At 37.6% G+C, this 17451-nt stretch overlaps 1 protein-coding gene across 2 annotated transcripts in view; it reads right to left on the reverse strand.

Moving 5' to 3' along the window:
• Positions 1–17451, reverse strand: part of DNAI7 (dynein axonemal intermediate chain 7) — a 48047-nt gene that overhangs the window by 18679 nt on the left and 11917 nt on the right. For both annotated transcript variants that reach the window (XM_041736736.1, XM_041736735.1), the window contains 2 exons: positions 16673–16776; positions 15009–15321 (listed from right to left, as the gene is read on the reverse strand). In XM_041736736.1, coding sequence (XP_041592670.1) covers positions 15009–15321; positions 16673–16776 — 417 coding nt within the window. The remainder of the gene's footprint in view (positions 1–15008; positions 15322–16672; positions 16777–17451) is intronic.

Consider the following 17451-nt stretch of genomic DNA (forward strand, 5'->3'; position numbering starts at 1 on the left):
TTTGGAAAGTGTATTCTGGTGGCCAGCTGAAGAATGGATTCAGTGGTGGAGAGTAAGAAGCCCAAGGTAAGAGGACCAGGGACAACCTCAAGGTAGAAGTAATCAGATTCATTAGAAGGAGCATATATGACACAGAGATGACACATAGATGACACGGAGGTAGGATCAACGTAACTTGGAAGGCAAGTTGATAAAGAAGACAAGACATAGGTGAAAGCCAATTTTCAGGTGTCTGGCTTAGGTAATAAGGTGGATGGTGGGTGATACAATTATCAGGAAAAGACAAGGAGGAAGGACAGGTTTGGGGGAAAAGTAATGAATTCAGCTGTGGATATGTTGAATTTCAGGTGCCCATGGACATCCAGATGGCCTTTAGCACTATCATTAACAAGCCAGTTGCAGTTCTTTCTTACAGGAAGGATTATGATCATTAAAAATACCAAAGATACCAGGCCAATAAGTGAGGCAGGCTTTCCAATTCACATCTTCAAAAAGTTAAGGATTCTTCAGAGTTTAGACCAAACTGATTTCTTACCTTGCAGGAAAACTAAGAATTTAGATTTCTGAAAGGAATTTTTACCTTGATAGCCATAGTACTACAGCATGAAACAACAGGAATTTATCAGCTTCTATGTTATCACATAGTAGAATAATCTTGTATTGAACACATTGACTTTACCTAATTCAGAATTTTTATTATTTTATGGTACTCTTTAGCTCAACTGACTCTTTTTTAAAGCTAGACTTCTTTATTCAAGAAGCAATATGTCAGGTTACCTTCTGGTGCAACCTCCTTAATCTTGCTAACCACTCCAGAACGTTTTCCTGCCATTGCAGCTGCACCATCAGAATATAACCCCTGCACAAAACATAAGCTCCAAACTGCATCTGTTGACAATATAATCATAGTTTTATACATTATAAAGCTCCTTGTGTTAGTTGGCAATGAAGTTGAAAAAAATTGCTTTTTGGGATGACTGGGTGGCTCAGGGGTAGAGCGTCTGCCTTTGGGTTAGGGTGTGATCCTGGATTCCTGGGATCAAGTCCCACATCGGGCTCCCTGCATGGAGCCTGCTTCTCCTCTCTCTGCCTGTGTCTCTGTTTCTCTTTCTGTGTCTCTCATGAATAAATAAATAACATTTTAAAAGAAAAGAAAAAAATGCTTCTTTCTTCATGTTATTATCATCATGTTTATATCTGATAATAAAAAATCCTGTTTCATCATAACTGTTTTATAAAATCAGCTATTTTCCATGGATTTTTTTTTCTTCTCCAAATAAACTTTAGGGTGTTTTTATTAAGTTTCAAAAATTACCAACTGGAATTTTTATTGAATTGTACTAAATTTATATGTATAATAAATCTATAAAAATAATACTTTCTAAAAAGAATTCCAGTTTGCCTGGAAACATTGACAGAATCTGATAGAGAAGGTAGCTAAAGTATAACTTTTCAATGACACCTTGGCTCAGTAGATACTGGAATTGGCTTATAATATGGGAAGAACTTCATAGAACACTAGCAAAGTATTTTTTGTTACAACTTGATAAATGAGCAGATATTGTAACACGGAAAATTTTTAATACATATGTGATTTGAATTTGATATAAAATGACCTGGATCATGAATAAGATCCATGGAAACAGAATAGAGATTCCAGAAATAGATCTCATGATCCACTTGGGAATTTAGCATTTGGCATTTCAGATCAATAGGAAAAGCCTAGGTTCATATGGTAAGTGTTCTGAGACAGTTGGCTAAGATTTGAAATAAAATAAATTTAGATTCTTCCCACTTTACACCAAAATAAATTCCAGATGGATAAAAGATTTAAATGTAAAAACATAACTAAACCAATCAAAAGCCACAAAAATCATGAAAGTATTTAACAAGAACACAAAAGACTGATACCAACAATTATTAGTGCAGCAGGCGTTCTTACACATATATTACACATCTGCCAAACATCAGCACTGATACAACTTCATCTAGAATTCTGCTGTCCATCAAAAGAAGAACATCTATATAAAGGAATTTCACTGATCTGAAATCCATTTTTTTTCATCAAAAGGTGATTTAAATTTAGCGCTTCAGAATAAATTGTTTGAATTGGTTCTTCATACAGAATTAAAGTGAATTTTGAAAATACAGCATTATTTGCTTCATTTTGTTTAAAAGCTAAGAATGATTATCCTGAGTTTGCTGAATTCTCACTTATTCCTGTGGCTTTAATACCATCTGTAGGCCAGGGGTTTCCAAATCTATGCTAACGATGCTCTTTAGGACACACACAATCTGTACTTCTCTACAAGTACAGAGCACAATCTGCACACGGACATTGTAGCTGTGCCTGACTTGGCTCAGAACTCCAGGTTCACATCTGCCCACTTGACATTTCCATTTGTGTGTCCCAAAAGTGCTACGACCACAATAAAACTTTTGTTTTACTGTCACTGTCAACCAGTTCAGCCCAGTTCTGTGCATCTCAGTAAATTGCACCACCATCTGTTTAGTTTCCCAAAATAAAAACTCCGCAGGATTGTTTATTTTACCTGCAAAACATATCCCAACCATATTCACCTTTCCATGTCTCTTACTATCACTTTCAGCCAAGCACCACTGCCTCTCATACCTCCCCAGTGCTATTTAATCAGATGCTGGGCTTCCACTCTGGCCCTACACAATCCATTCTCTACATAGTAACGAGAAAACCTTCCAAAGCTATAAATCAGATCGTGCCACCCTCCCACTTAAAATCCTCTAATGGCTTTCCATTACATTTACAATAAAATCTTAACTTCTTTCTCTGGTCTGCAAAACCCTGCTTCTGGCTTCTGCTTTCATCTCCAATGTCATCACATACCACTTTCCTCCTTGCCACCATATGTCAGTCCACTGGCCTTCTTACCTGGCACTCAGTTCACGACCTTTGCAGTAATGGTAGTCTCAGACTAGAATATATTTACCCTATTACATATCTGATTCCTTCTACTCATTCTCAGCTTAAATAATAACTCATCATACAAGCTCTCCCTAACTGAGTTAGGGACAAACAGGGCTAGGAAGGGCTAGGTAGGGGGCCATAGATTCAGGCTCACAGAAATCCCCAAAATGCTGAGGTGTAAGGAAACCAGAGATAAGGGAGCAAGCCAGGCCACCCTGCCCTAGGTATGGGCAAGGAGGGCATCTTTTTATGGCAGTCATCTGTGACCAACAAAGAATAACTGGACCCCAAAGAAGCAGTAAACCATTAAAGATGTTATCACCAGTCCTAATTCAAACCAAGACAGCACAAGACTCTCAAGGTCATAAGCCAGTCAGTTCTCAATAAAAGACTGCCACTAAAAGCCCTCAGTGGAAACCCTGTCAGGACCCCTCTCATTTCTGAGAGATTTCTCTCTTTCTTTGCTTAATAAACTTCTATCGCTTTACTCACTCTCCATTGTCTGTGAGACTCATTCTTTGACTCCGTGAGACAAGAACCTAGCTCTCTAGTATCCTTACCACCCAATCTAGTCTCTATACCAGTCACTCCCATAATCCTGTTTAATTTGGTGCATGACATTTATTACTATCTGTTTTCCATTTTTTAAAATTTATTGCTGGTTTCTCGTGACTTGGGTATAAATCATCAGAGCAGGAATCTCATTTGTCCTTTCATAAGTATCTTTTGAGGGCAGAACAGTACCAGCATACATAGGTAGGCATTCAATAGATATTTATTGAGTAAAGAAATAAGTACAAGGTCCATGATATGATCATGAAAATGGGTTGCTGAAGTAAATTTGTGGGAAGTTGAAGGTTGTTGAATGTTAATGCTATATTTTTTACATGAGTTATTCTCATGGATTTAAAATTTTTCCACAATTATACCAAGAAGTACCCGAATCTCTAAGAATATTTCACATCCTCACACTTTCCCCATAACCAGAATAATTTCCTTTCCTTCTCATCTAAACTTCTCCATGTCTATCAAAAGATTTAGTCCAAATGTTACCTCATCAGAGAAGACTTCCATTTCTATTCATTCTATTTTTCTTTTGGATTAAATGCAATCTCTTAACTCCCACCTGTAATCTCCCTCATTACACATATCTGAATATATGGTAACAACTGTTACAAGATGGTTAGCTCATTGAAAATAATGATCATGTTGAATTTCTTATAGAAGTTACTTCATAATGTTTCATATATACTATATGTACTCATATTTATGTTAAATTTTACATCTGTTTAGAGTATCTTAAAGATAGACTATTTCTGGGCACCTGGATGGCTCGGTTGGTTAACATCTGCCTTCAGTTCAGGTCATGATCCTGGAGTCATGGGATCGAGCCCCATAATGGGCTCCCTGCTCAGTGGGGAGTCTGCTTCTCCCTCTGCCCCTTACCTCGGTCATGCTCTCTATCTCTCTCAAATAAGTAAATAAAATCTTAAAAAAAAAAAGACTATTTTTAATCTGAACTTTCAAAAGTTTAAAAGCCCATATATCATGCATGTCCCTTAGATCACTAAAATATATTTTTTAAAGATTTTATTTATTTATTCATGAGAGACAGATAGAGAGAGAGAGAGTGGCAGAGACACAGGCAGAAGGAGAAGCAGGCTCCACACAGGGAGCCCAATGTGGGACTTGATCCCGGGACTCCAGGATCATGCCCTCAGCTGAAGGCAGGCACTAAACCACTGAGCCACCCAGGGATCCCCAAGATCACTAAAATATTTCTGAAGGTGGTTATCTTTTTTTAAAAAAAAAAAACAACAACAACAACATTTCTCTTAAATGTGTGATATTTAAATTAGGCTTTTCTAAAAATTTTGTAAAATTTATAAATTGGGAAGACAATATTACTCAATACCTACAATTTTATTGTATTATTATATTTAAATTAACTAAAATATGGTATTAAGAGCCCTCTAGTGGCAAAGTTCTTAATAGATCTATAAAAAAATAATTTGGATCATCTTCTAAATCTAAGAGATTTAATTCTTTTGACAAGGTGCTAAATACTTGTTATTTGTAATCATATCACATATCACGCACAACTCAGGTACTCTGGGTAATTCCTGCATTATTATATTAATAATCTGTCTTGCAATCAGCCTCTAAAACATTAAAAAGATACGGGAAATCTATTTATATTAAAATATACCAACCAAAAAATTTAAAGATAAGCAGTTTACCCTAAATGAAAAAAGTTGTAAAAATGCAGAAATTTCTTCCTGTGAAGCCAAAATATAGTACGTTTTCCTACTGATACTACAGGTAGCCCCTCATTTACCCATATGCTTACATAAATACATGTACACAGATACATATAAGTTAAATTTCATGAATTTACCTGCCAGTTTAAAAAATTTAGAATGCACTTGCCAAACAAATGAGTGTTGTGAATGACAATGAGGGTTATGGTAGTCCCTGTACTGCTGTGATTATAAAGGAATACAAACCTAACTGTCCTCTGTATGTATTACTTCATTTTCACTCTTGAGTTCCAACTGGACTGCAAGGGGCACACTTCCTGAGGCTTTGGAGTGGAAGCAAGGCCTCCTTTTTTTTTTTTAATTTTTATTTATTTATGATAGTCACACAGAGAGAGAGAGAGAGAGAGGCAGAGACATAGGCAGAGGGAGAAGCTGGCTCCATGCACCGGGAGCCCCACGTGGGATTCGATCCCGGGTCTCCAGGATCGCGCCCTGAGCCAAAGGCAGGTGCTAAATCGCTGCGCCACCCAGGGATCCCAAAGCAAGGCCTCCTTATCACCACTTGTACTATGTCAGATCACTACTGGGATCAGAACTGCTGAGGAGAGGGTCCCAAGAATCTCTAGTGACAAGCTTGAAGATTCCCTAAAGATAGCATAAGTGGTTCCGAACACACTCAACTCTAATTGAAAGAGTCTTAAGTTAAGCATATCTAATACAGAATAACTTAAATGGGAATAGTGGTTGATTCCTTGATATGGGTGGCTGTTCTTATGTAGGTTGTTTACAACAAATTAGACTCAAGTCAGGGCCTACTTTTAATCACTTAACCATACATTCATTCACTTATCTCATTCATTCAATAAGAAATGTTCACTGAGTCCCTATCATATACCAGGCCCTGTGCTTACAGTAAATTCAAACTCCATCAAGATATTCTTGTCCTTAAGATCATAATTATTGTTTAAGATTAAGATAATAAAGCATAGTAAAAATGGAGTAGAGACATCTAATTTAGCCTGAAGGGGAAAACTTTATGGTAGCAAAATTTAAGGTAAGCATTTAAAGACAAGAAGTTAGGTACAGTGGATGAGGATGATGGGTGGAAGAGAATTTCACAATGACAAAAAAGCAAATGGGGCACCACAGAGGCTTATGAAATTTCTCCCTTTGAAAGAATGAAAGAAAGAAAGAAAGAAAGAAAGAAAGAAAGAAAGAAAGAAAGAAAGAAAGAAAGATTCATTTTCTATTAGAAAAGTAATGTGAAAAAATAAAAAAAGTAATGTTTATTTAGTACTTGCTTATTGAAAATTCAAATAATACAGAGTATAAAGAAAATTTAAAAATTACTGATGCTATAGAATCATCTCACCTTTCTCAAACTCCCCACAACCTGATCACCAAGATAGCCACTGTTTGGTGACTACGCTTCCAGACTTTTTTCTATGCATTAACAAGTAACAGAAATTCACTCACAAAACAGAATCCTATGGCTAATACGATTTAGTAACTTGAACAAATATCTTAATACATTTTTTGGTATCTTTCTATATAATAGCACATAGGTTCCAGTTCAAGATGTAGGAGGATCTTGAACCAACCCCTAGACAGGCACATCAAAACTACAGCTACTTGGAACAGTTTCCTCTGGGGCTAAGCTGTGGGGAGCCCAAAACCAGCTGAGTGACTCCTACACATTGGGTGAATGAGGTAAGAAAGGCTGAGACACAATCTTGCTACGAATCCCACCTCCATGCAATGACGCACAATCAGGAGGGAATGCATAAACACTATCTTCTCTAGGACTTAAGTATCTGAATCCCACATCTAGCATCCTAACTTTTAAAACCTGCAATTGAGAGACCAGCCCCTAAACACTTAGCTTTGACAGCTGATGGGGCTTGCATCCACAAAACCCACAAGGCTATAGCAAGCTGAGAAAGGGTTAAAAGGTTCCTGGTGTAGGACTTACCAGCCCCAGGGCCCAGGCAAAAGCAGCTGACTGAAAATCACCCAGACTTTCTGTGAAAGAGGTTTATTTGCTTATCTTAAAGTATAGACCTAAGGGCCAGGCATCTAATTTAATACACATCTAGGGGTCTACTAAATTACTCTTAAAAAAACAGAGGCCAGTGGGTACCATCTCTGTTCTCCCTCTGTCTAGCTCCAGGTTCCACTATTTCCCAGAGAGGAGCCTGTAACCTTTTTCTGTGTGTGATTTTTGCAGCCACCACCCAGGGGACACTTTAGATTGCCTGGCTCTCGTGACCAATAGGACTCACTCAGGACTCCCACAGGACTATAACAAATAGCCAGTTCTTAACTGGCTACCATCCCCAGGGCACAGCAGAGAGGCAACAGACCCAGGAGCTAAGTCATTTGTGAAAGAGGCCTATTAGCTTATCTTCATAGTTGTGGCCTGAGGGGCAGGCTTCCAATTAAACACACACCTAAGGGCTAACTGTAATCCTCCCTAGAGACTGCAGAAGGTGGTTGGTCTCTCTTTGCTACACTCTAGAGCACCAGTATTTAGCAGAGGAGCCCTTGCATATATGCCTGGTGCCAGAGTTTTGCATCTAGTTCCCTGGTTTTTGTGGCTGCTGCTCACAGGATGCCGCTTTGATTGCCTGGGTCTGGTGGCCAACAGGGCTTGTATTCAGGAGTTCAATAAAACAGTTGCAAAGAAAGAAAGAGTTCTTAACTGGCTATCACCCCAGGGCTTAGCTCAGAGGGAGCAGACAAAAATATCCTTCTCTCAATATTCCCCTGAAAAATGTATATTTGCATACTTTAAAAGCTGCTGCCTGAAGCCTGGTTTCCAATTAGCCTGAACCTAGGTGCTGACTGAGACCCTCTTGTTTGGGAAACTGATAGATCTTGGTGCATCCTCAACTACTGAGAGCCACTAAAAAGACTGTAGGCTGCTTTGGACAATCACAAAAGATCAAGAGACATCGAAGAGCTAGGGAAGGGTTGAATGATACATTTTATCTGCTACATGAAGCCATTCCAAGACTGGGGGAGATGGCTGTTTAATGCACAGAAACCAACACAGAGAGTCAAGTAAAATGAAGAAACAAAGGATATCACCTCTTAGCTTAGAATAGCTATTTTCAAAAAGATAATAAGGGTTGGCAATGAAGTAGAGAGAAAAGAACACTTGTGCACTGTTGGTGGGAATGTAAATTGGTGCAGCTGCTATAGAAAACAGTCTGGAGCTTCCTCAAAATAATTAAAAATAGAATTACCATATGATCCAGTAATTCTGCTCTTGGGTAAAAAGGAAATAAAAACACTAACTTGAAAAGATATATGCACTGTTATGTTCACCACAGCATTATTTACAGTAGTCAAGACATAGACATAATGTAAGTGTTTACTGATGGATGAATGGATAAAGAAAATTATGGTACATATAGACAATGGAATATTATTAAGCAATAAAAAAGGAAATCTTGCCATTTGTGACAACATGGATGGACCTTGAAGGTATCATATGAAATGAGTCAGAGAAAGGTAAATATGGATAATCTCACTAATATGTGGAAGTTCAACAAAAACAAACTTAGAGGGCAGCCCAGGTGGCTCAGCAGTTTAGCACCTGCCTTCAGCCCAGGGCAATCCTGGAGACCCAGGACTGAGTCCCACGTCAGGCTCCCTGCACGGGGCCTGCTTCTCCCTCTGCCTGTGTATCTGCCTCTCTCTCTCTCTCTCTCTCTCTGTCTCTCATGAATAAATAAATAAAATCTTATAAAAAAAAATCAAACTTAGACACAGAGAAGAGGCTGGTAATTACCAGAGGTGGAGGGGGTGGTGGTAAGTAAAATGGGTGAAGATGGCTAAGAAGTACAAAACTCCAGTTATAGAATAAGTTCTGGGGTTGTAATGAGCAGCACGGTGACCGTACTTAACAATACTGTATTGTATATTTTAGTGTTGCTAAGAGAGATCTTAAAAGTTCTCATCACAAGAAAAAAAAAATATTTGTAACTATGTGTGATGATGGATGTTAATTAGTAAAGATATCAAATGATTATGTTGTATACCTGAAACTAATATGTCAATTTTATCTCAATAAAAAATTTTAAATTTTAAAAAATATAGAAAATCTGTATCATTTTTTTTTGTTTTTTTAAATTTTTATTTATTTATGTATTATAGTCACAGAGAGAGAGAGAGAGAGAGGCAGAGACACAGGCAGAGGGAGAAGCAGGCTCCATGTACCGGGAGCCCGATGTGGGATTCAATCCCAGGTCTCCAGGATCGCGCCCTGGGCCAAAGGCAGGCGCTAAACCGCTGCGCCACCCAGGGATCCCTGTATCATTATTTTGAATGGCTACTAATATTTGACTGTTGACTATTTGGTAATTACTTCATGGACTATACTTGCTACTATAAAAATATCTCGGGGATCCCTGGGTGGCCCAGCGGTTCAGCACCTGCCTTCATCCCAGGGCCTGATCCTAGGGACCCAGGATCGTGTCCCGCGTCAGGCTCCTGCCATGGAGCCTGCTTCTCCCTCTGCCTGTATCTCTGCCTCTCTCTCTCTTTCTCTCATGAATAAATAAATAAAAATCTTTTTTAAAAATTAAAATTTTTTTAAATCTCAAAAAACACTGTAACACATTTTTACCTGTCCTATTATTTCATAATAAATTACTAAAATTAAAATCACTGATAGGTACATTTACATAGTAGCAAGCTGCCCTTCAGAAAGACTGTAATAGTTTACATTTCTAACAGTATGTGAAAATGCCTCCTCCCCCTCATGTTCAATTTGAGAAGACAGGTTATAATGATGCTTCCAATTTGATCACTTATTTGATTCAGTATCTTTTAATTTTTTCATTAGCTAGTTGCATATCTCCTCTCATCTGCCTACTCAAGTCCTTTGCTTAATTATTTATTAGGAAATTATCTTACCAATTTGTAAGAGCTCTCTATATTAAAATATTAACCCCTTGTTTTATATATTTAGTTTTTTCATTTTGTTATCTTCCAACTTTGTTCATAGTGAGGTTTATTTGACTATACAAATGGTTGAATCCAGTGAATCACCTTTTATGGTCTTGATTTTGATGCACTGATAAGAAAGATCTTCCTGTAAAGGTAATAACTTTCCTATGTTCTCCTCATATATTTTTATCATTTTGAGTTTTGATTAGTTTGTTTTTCTATTTAAAACTTTAATGTTATTTTTAATCTGTAGAATGAAATACAAATAAGAATTGATTTCAGATTCTACGCCAATTATTATATCAAACTCCTTTCCCTTCTCAATTTCTGGAACTTCTTTTATACAGATTTTGAACCTCTTACTTCTTCCCATCCTTTCTTTTACTCCCCATCCCCATAAATTCCATCAAATTTTCTTTGTCCTCCTCTTTCAAGCTGCTGATTCTCTTTATATATCCAATGATTTTTGCCCCCTGCAGATTACTCGCACTTACAAAAGGTGTTTTACACTGTTCAGAATTAGTGACAAGTATAGGCCCAGCTAACCATTGTTAAAATCTGCTCTCTCTCCTTTTCCTACCCAGCTTACCACAGCAAGCGCCTGGGGGATTCTTCGTTGTAAGCAGTTACTGCTCCCCAGACCTGCCCCTGCCCCATCAATCTTCCCTCAGCACAGGAGATGGCCTTTCCCTCCTGCCTTGGCACACTTAACATTATTATGGGATTCATCTGCTTCTGTGGAAATCATTATTTATTCATTGGATTTAGCATTATTCATATTAACATTGTCAGAATGCTGTGGAGGTTTTGGAAGGATGATAGAGCACATGTGCATAAACATCTATAGACATGCCAGTTCGGTGTGATAAAAGGAGTGGTTCCTGGAATTAGGGGTGCTAAGTGAATTAATACTACTCATCTTTTGGGCAATTTTCTCTTTTCAACTCCCTTAATAACCGTGTTTCCTCTGATGTAGGAACAAATTAGGGGTAGATGGGGCCAGGCGGGGAAAGATAAGAGAAGGGCCCAAAGTCAGGTTCCCAGGAATCTGTGGGCTCCCATAAACCCCAAGGACACCAAGAGGCCCAAGAGTCAGGCTTCTACCCATTCCAAGGAAACAGAGATAAAGCAGCAAAAACGATATATATATATCTGGCTCCCTAGCTCCAAAATGTCAGGGAGTATCTCCCTTTGATGGTTACTAAGAAATCACAAAAACTCACCAGACCACAAAGAAATAACTCATTAAGGTGTTATCAATAGTCCCCAAGACTGCACAAGAATCTCAAGGCCTTGGGCTCCCTGGCTAGGTTCTCAATTAAAGACTGCCACTAAAAGCCTTCAGTGGCAACCCTGTTGGGAGCCCTCTCACTGCTGAGAGCTTTCTCTGTATCTTTGCTTAATAAATTTCTATTGCTTTGCTCACTCTCCATTGTCTGCGAGATTTTCTTCGACTCCATGAGACAATAACCTAGTTAGCTCTCTCGTATCACTTCCAGCCAGGTTTCCTTGTGTACCATTCACACAACTGTTGGTCAAGCTTCCCCAGGCTGTGGTAAAGTTCCATAAAATAAAACTATTTCTTCCATACCACTCATCCTGCTGATCTTTACTCTGAGTTTCCTAGACTACTTATTTGAGGATAGCTTCAACATTCCATGACACATGCATTTTACCACTGGGTAGAATGCTTTTTCTGGACATACTATCATGGCATTATCAACATCGGCCATTGGCATTCATTTAGTTACTGGTTGAAACTGTTCTAGAAAACATTAAATAATAACAGAAAAACCAGATGTGATCACATGGTAAGAGCTATTTGAACTGTGGAAAGCTTAGTTTGGTACCTCTGAGCTCACTAGCTGGGAGTAAAGGAAATAAGTCCTTACTGTAACAAAGAACAGACCTTGAGAAAAATCTATAATTGTACTGTCTGGCATTATAGTGAATTTATAAGCTTATATTTTTAATATAGAATTATTTTCAACATTAACAAAACTATAATCCTTACTGCATAAGAAAGAATTGTTAGCCCTGTAAATTCAAATAATCCATCAAATAATGTTTTCTAATTATTATTTCACAATTTTTAAATAATGTGAAATTCTTAAATAAAATGTTGATAAGTTTTCATTAAATATTAATTATAATCAAAGGTCTTGACTATGGGGAGGACTTGTCCAATATTTTGAATCAGATCAAGACCAAACATTTTTAAATACTTGTTTCATACAATTTTGTTGCCTTGTTTTTTAATTTGTCCTGTTTTCATGAATGTTCAACCACAAATCCTGTCAAATTTTGGGTTGATAGGTTCTTGTTTTATTTTTTACTATATATTTGCTGTTGTGAAGTCAGGGTCCATTTACTCATTCTTTATTTTTGTCCCCTCAGAAATCAGTATTTCCATCCACCACATTTTATTAGCTAAAGCAAGTCCTAGTCATGCCTAACTTCAGGGGGGTGAGGAGAGTAATCATCCCATATGTTCACAAAAGGCAGAACTGGAAATATTGTTGAACTCTATCTAGGGGAGCTACATCACCTGAGAGGTAAAATCTTTTTTTTTTTTAAAGCTATTGTATTGCTCACAGAACATTTTAAGTGACAAGTTTTTTTAAATATTTTATTTATTTATTCACGAGAGACACAGAGAGAAGCAGAGACACAGGCAGAGGCAGAAGCAGGCTCCATGCAGGGAGCCCAATGTGGGACTCGATCCCAGGACCCTAGGATCACGCCCAGAGCCGAAGGCAAACACTTAACCGCTGAGCCACCCGGGATCCCAGCAAATTGTTTCCCACCTCTCTAAAATATCAGTTACATGCAGGTTTCTGGGTTCTTCTTCTCTATTCCTTTTAATTTTTACATGGTTGTAATCATACTCTAAATAGTATTCTTTATATTGAATATTATGTCATAGCCATTTTCTATTTTGCTGAAGAACCTTCATAATTTTTTATTCTGATGTAATAGTTGAAATGGAATTTTGCAATTCCATATATTCTTAGATTATCTAATAATTCCTATTCTGATTTCAAATTTGTATTCAATCTAATTCTTAACGCTTCCTTGTGTTTAAAGAAAATAAACCAATAAGACAATACACATCTTAGACACTTTTAGAAAAACCTGCTATTTCTGGTCCTTCCTAAAATGGAGATTGTTTACAGCCAAACAAAACGGGTACTTAGTTCTGAAAAATTCTACAGAGACAGTGCTAACGTATTAAGTAAGTAGCTTGAAAATCCCAGAAATAGAAAAGAACAGGAACCAATTAAGGGAATGTGAGTATTAAGTTGCCCAAATATGTTACTATGTCTAAAGATGTCAAGTTTTAAGAGAGCAGTATAATATTTTAAGAAAATCAATTTTACTTTATAAAATTCTTTCTTACTTTTGTAAGAAAGTAATGTAAGATGATCCCTTAGTTTGTGAAGGTATTTACTTCAAGATTCCATGTAATGGCATGTTTCCTTGAGTTTGAAATACAATAAACAAATATAAATTTGCTTCAAAGCTGTTCATGTATGACCCTAAAATAAAACTGAGCAATTCCTGTGTTGAACTTTAGAATACTGAAGCAACAGGCTGAACTAACTCTGAATAGTGACTATTGATAGAAGGCAAGAAGGAAATTGATACATTCAAAGTTGAGCAATTGGCAAGAAAGTGGCTATCAGACAAGTTCTAGTTGTTTAGGAAAACATCTTAAGAATGCTCCAGGGGAATCTAGTAACATTGACTACACACACAAAAAAAATGTATACTTAAAAAATGTGTATTTAAAAAAATGTGTCCTGGCCAACAAGCACATGAGAAAATGCTCCACATCACTTGCCATTAGGGAAATACAAATTAAAACCACAATGAGATACCACCTCACACCAGTGAGAATGGGGCAAATTAATAAGGCAGGAAACCACAAATGTTGGAGAGGATGTGGAGAAAAGGGAACCCTCTTGCACTGTTGGTGGGAATGTGAACTGGTGCAGCCACTCTGGAAAACTGTGTGGAGGTTCCTCAAAGACTTAAAAATAGATCTGCCCTACGACTCAGCAATTGCACTGCTGGGGATTTACCCCAAAGATACTGATGCAGTGAAACGCCGGGACACCTGCACCCCGATGTTTCTAGCAGCCATGTCCACAATAGCCAAACTATTGTGGAGCCTCAGCTTCTATTCAGGAGCCTCAGTGTCCATTGAAAGATTAATGGATAGGGATCCCTGGGTAGCGCAGCAGTTTGGCGCCTGCCTTTGGCCCAGGGCGCGATCCTGGGGAACCGGGATCGAATCCCACGTCGGGCTCCCAGTGCATGGAGCCTGCTTCTCCCTCTGCCTGTGTCTCTGCCTCTCTCTCTCTCTCTGACTATCCTAAATAAATAAAAAATAAAAATAAAAAAAAAAGAAAGATTAACGGATAAAGAAGATGTGGTTTATGTATACAATGGAATATTCCTCAGCCATTAGAAATGACAAATACCCACCATTTGCTTCAACGTGGATGGAACTGGAGGGTGTTATGCTGAGTGAAATAAGTCCATCGGAGAAGGACAAACATTATATGGTCTCATTCATTTGGGGAATATAAAAAATAGTGAAAGGGAATAAAGGGGAAAGGAGAAAAAATGAGTGGGAAATATCAGAAAGGGAGACAGAACATGAGAGACTTCTAACTCTGGGAAACGAACTAGGGGTGGTAGAAAGGGAGGAGGGTGGGGGTGGGGGTGACTTGGTGACAGGCACTGAGGGGGGCACTTGATGGGATGAGCACTGGGTGTTATTCTATATGTTGGCAAATTGAACACCAATAAAAAATAAAATTTTAAAAAATGTGTCCTACCGTTTGTACTTCAATATCACCTTGTTCCTCACATTTTGTTTCTTCTTCTTCGTGAATAGAGTTAGACTCATTTTCTAGTTGTTTACTCTCTTCTGGGAGCTCTTTGCTGATTGCTGCTTCTACACTCTTGACTTCATCTCTGACAAACTGTGGTATTCTGGTAGTATGTCCTTGGAATGATGTTGAGATGGGGCGCAGTGGTGTGACATGGTCATAGTGTGTATGTAGGAGTCGCAAAGCAATGTCACTTGTTGCCAAAATCCTTGGAATTTCAAATCCAGTTTGTGTTTCAGAGAATCTGACACTTTTGTACCTGTTGATAATTTCAACAAAAAGGAGGAGACCCTATGAAACTAAGTCTGTTGAGAATGTATACCTAAGCAATATTTCTCTTCATTTGAATTTTGCCAAAGTTTGGAGTCCCAATCCATGCTTGCTTGCTTTGTGGCATTTGGACCCAGTTGTTAATGTCGTACTTCTCAAAACACTCTCTTGGTGTCTATGACCCCATACTCTTCTCTTCCATTTCTGGCAAGTCCTTCTCTGCTTCCTCTGTATGGTCTTCTTCCTAACTGTCCCTTAAAAGTTGACATTACTCTGCTTTCTACCCAGGCCCTCCTACAACTCCCCTCCACATACTCTCCTTAGATATTATTATTTTGATGGCCTCAATCATAACTTAGGTTAACAGGAATTTTTAACATGAGTTCTATGTTTCCTGAGGGGTGGGGGTGCAGGGGAAGAGGCATCCTTCGATGGGTTTTAAGAGGTCCAAACATGCCCTTACCTATGATAAGTATGTGTGATAAAGTTCGTAAGAATGTATGACTCCCCAAAAGTTAAAAAGTCCTGATCTATAGGTCTCCTCAAAACAAATCTACAACTCAGATTTTTTTTCAATGCTTTCAGACAGTTGAACTTTGCTGTTTTATAAGTATGTAAACTCAACAGGTCCAACATTGAACACACCATCCCTGCAACCCCTCTCACTATCACTATCACATAAAACAAAATTTGTTTCTGCCTCCACTATTCATTATCTTAGTAAAAGGACACCATCTAATTCTCTTCTTAAATCTGGTAGCTAATACAGGGCTATCCATTTTACTTCTTTTAAAATTATACAGATTAATTTTTTACTCTTCTGTATGTAACACATTTTACAATGAAAAAGGATATATTGCTATATTGTCTCATTAGATTTGAAGACAGAATATTTTAAAGCAAATGTAACTTGGAAAATATTTTGTTCCTTCCTGTTACTAAATACCAAATTTAAGTCCAATTCTTTCCATTCTCATATGACTAGTCTTTTCAGAGCTGGCACCCTAGAACCTAGGCCTCCTAGCATTTACTTTGTTTTTTTTTTTCCCCTAAAACACACTGCCATACTAACTCAATTAATTTGAAATGTTGAAGATTAAGCAGCAGAAATGATCATGAATTTATCATTATAACTATCATTTCTCAGAAAGATGTTATTAGCTAAAAATAACATGCTTAAGGTAAACAAATGGCAGGTCTGTGATACAAACTCCAGTTGGTTGACTTCCTAACATAGGTTTTTTCCAAGTATACCATACTAGTATGCAACAGCCAACTGCTTAGTCATCATGAGGCGACTCCCAATATATTTTAAGCTACAGTATCACCCATGGGAATACCTTGGATTCTTCTTGAGGTTTGCCCACACATATAGAGTAACATTTTCATCTTGAATGACTTTTTCCATATTTCCACTGTCCAGATCTGCTAACGTACTAGCTTGCTATAAGAAGAAAAAGAAAACATTATAAAAGATGAGAGGCCTCATAAATTATGCAACTTAGATGAGTTATTTCATCACTTAGGTGTTAGATTCGTTACTTAAGAGAGTAATTTGGGTAAAAGTATCAAAATAACAAAAAAATTGTTTAAAAAATTATCTTAATGATACAAATGTTTTATTTAATTACTTAACTAAATGTGCTTCACAACTGTGTCTAAGGATTAAAGTTGTTCCTATATTCCTAGGATTACTATTATATTACCCTTTCCAATTTTAACATTATCATGACTTTAACTATACACATGCTTCTTTATCTGTACCTTATTTTTTTTTAAAGGTTTTTATTTATTTATTCATGAGAGATACAGAGAAAGAGAGAGGCAGAGACACAGGTAGGTAGGTAGGTAGACACAGCCTGATGCGGTGGAGAAGCAGGCTCTATGCAGGAAGCCTGATGTGGGACTTGATATCAGGGACCCTAGGATCATGCCCTGAACCAAAGGCAGATGCTCAGCCACTGAGCCACCCAGGCGTCCCCTTTATCTGTACCTTAAAATGTAGATCACACTACTGCAAATGTTAGTCTATTTCTGAATATTATCAAATTTAGAAAACAAAATATCGTTTATGAAATCCAAATGAGTCATGTTTTATTAAAATACTTGATGTCCAACA

This window comes from Vulpes lagopus, chromosome 21 (assembly GCF_018345385.1).
Source record: "Vulpes lagopus strain Blue_001 chromosome 21, ASM1834538v1, whole genome shotgun sequence".
NCBI lineage: Eukaryota > Metazoa > Chordata > Mammalia > Carnivora > Canidae > Vulpes > Vulpes lagopus.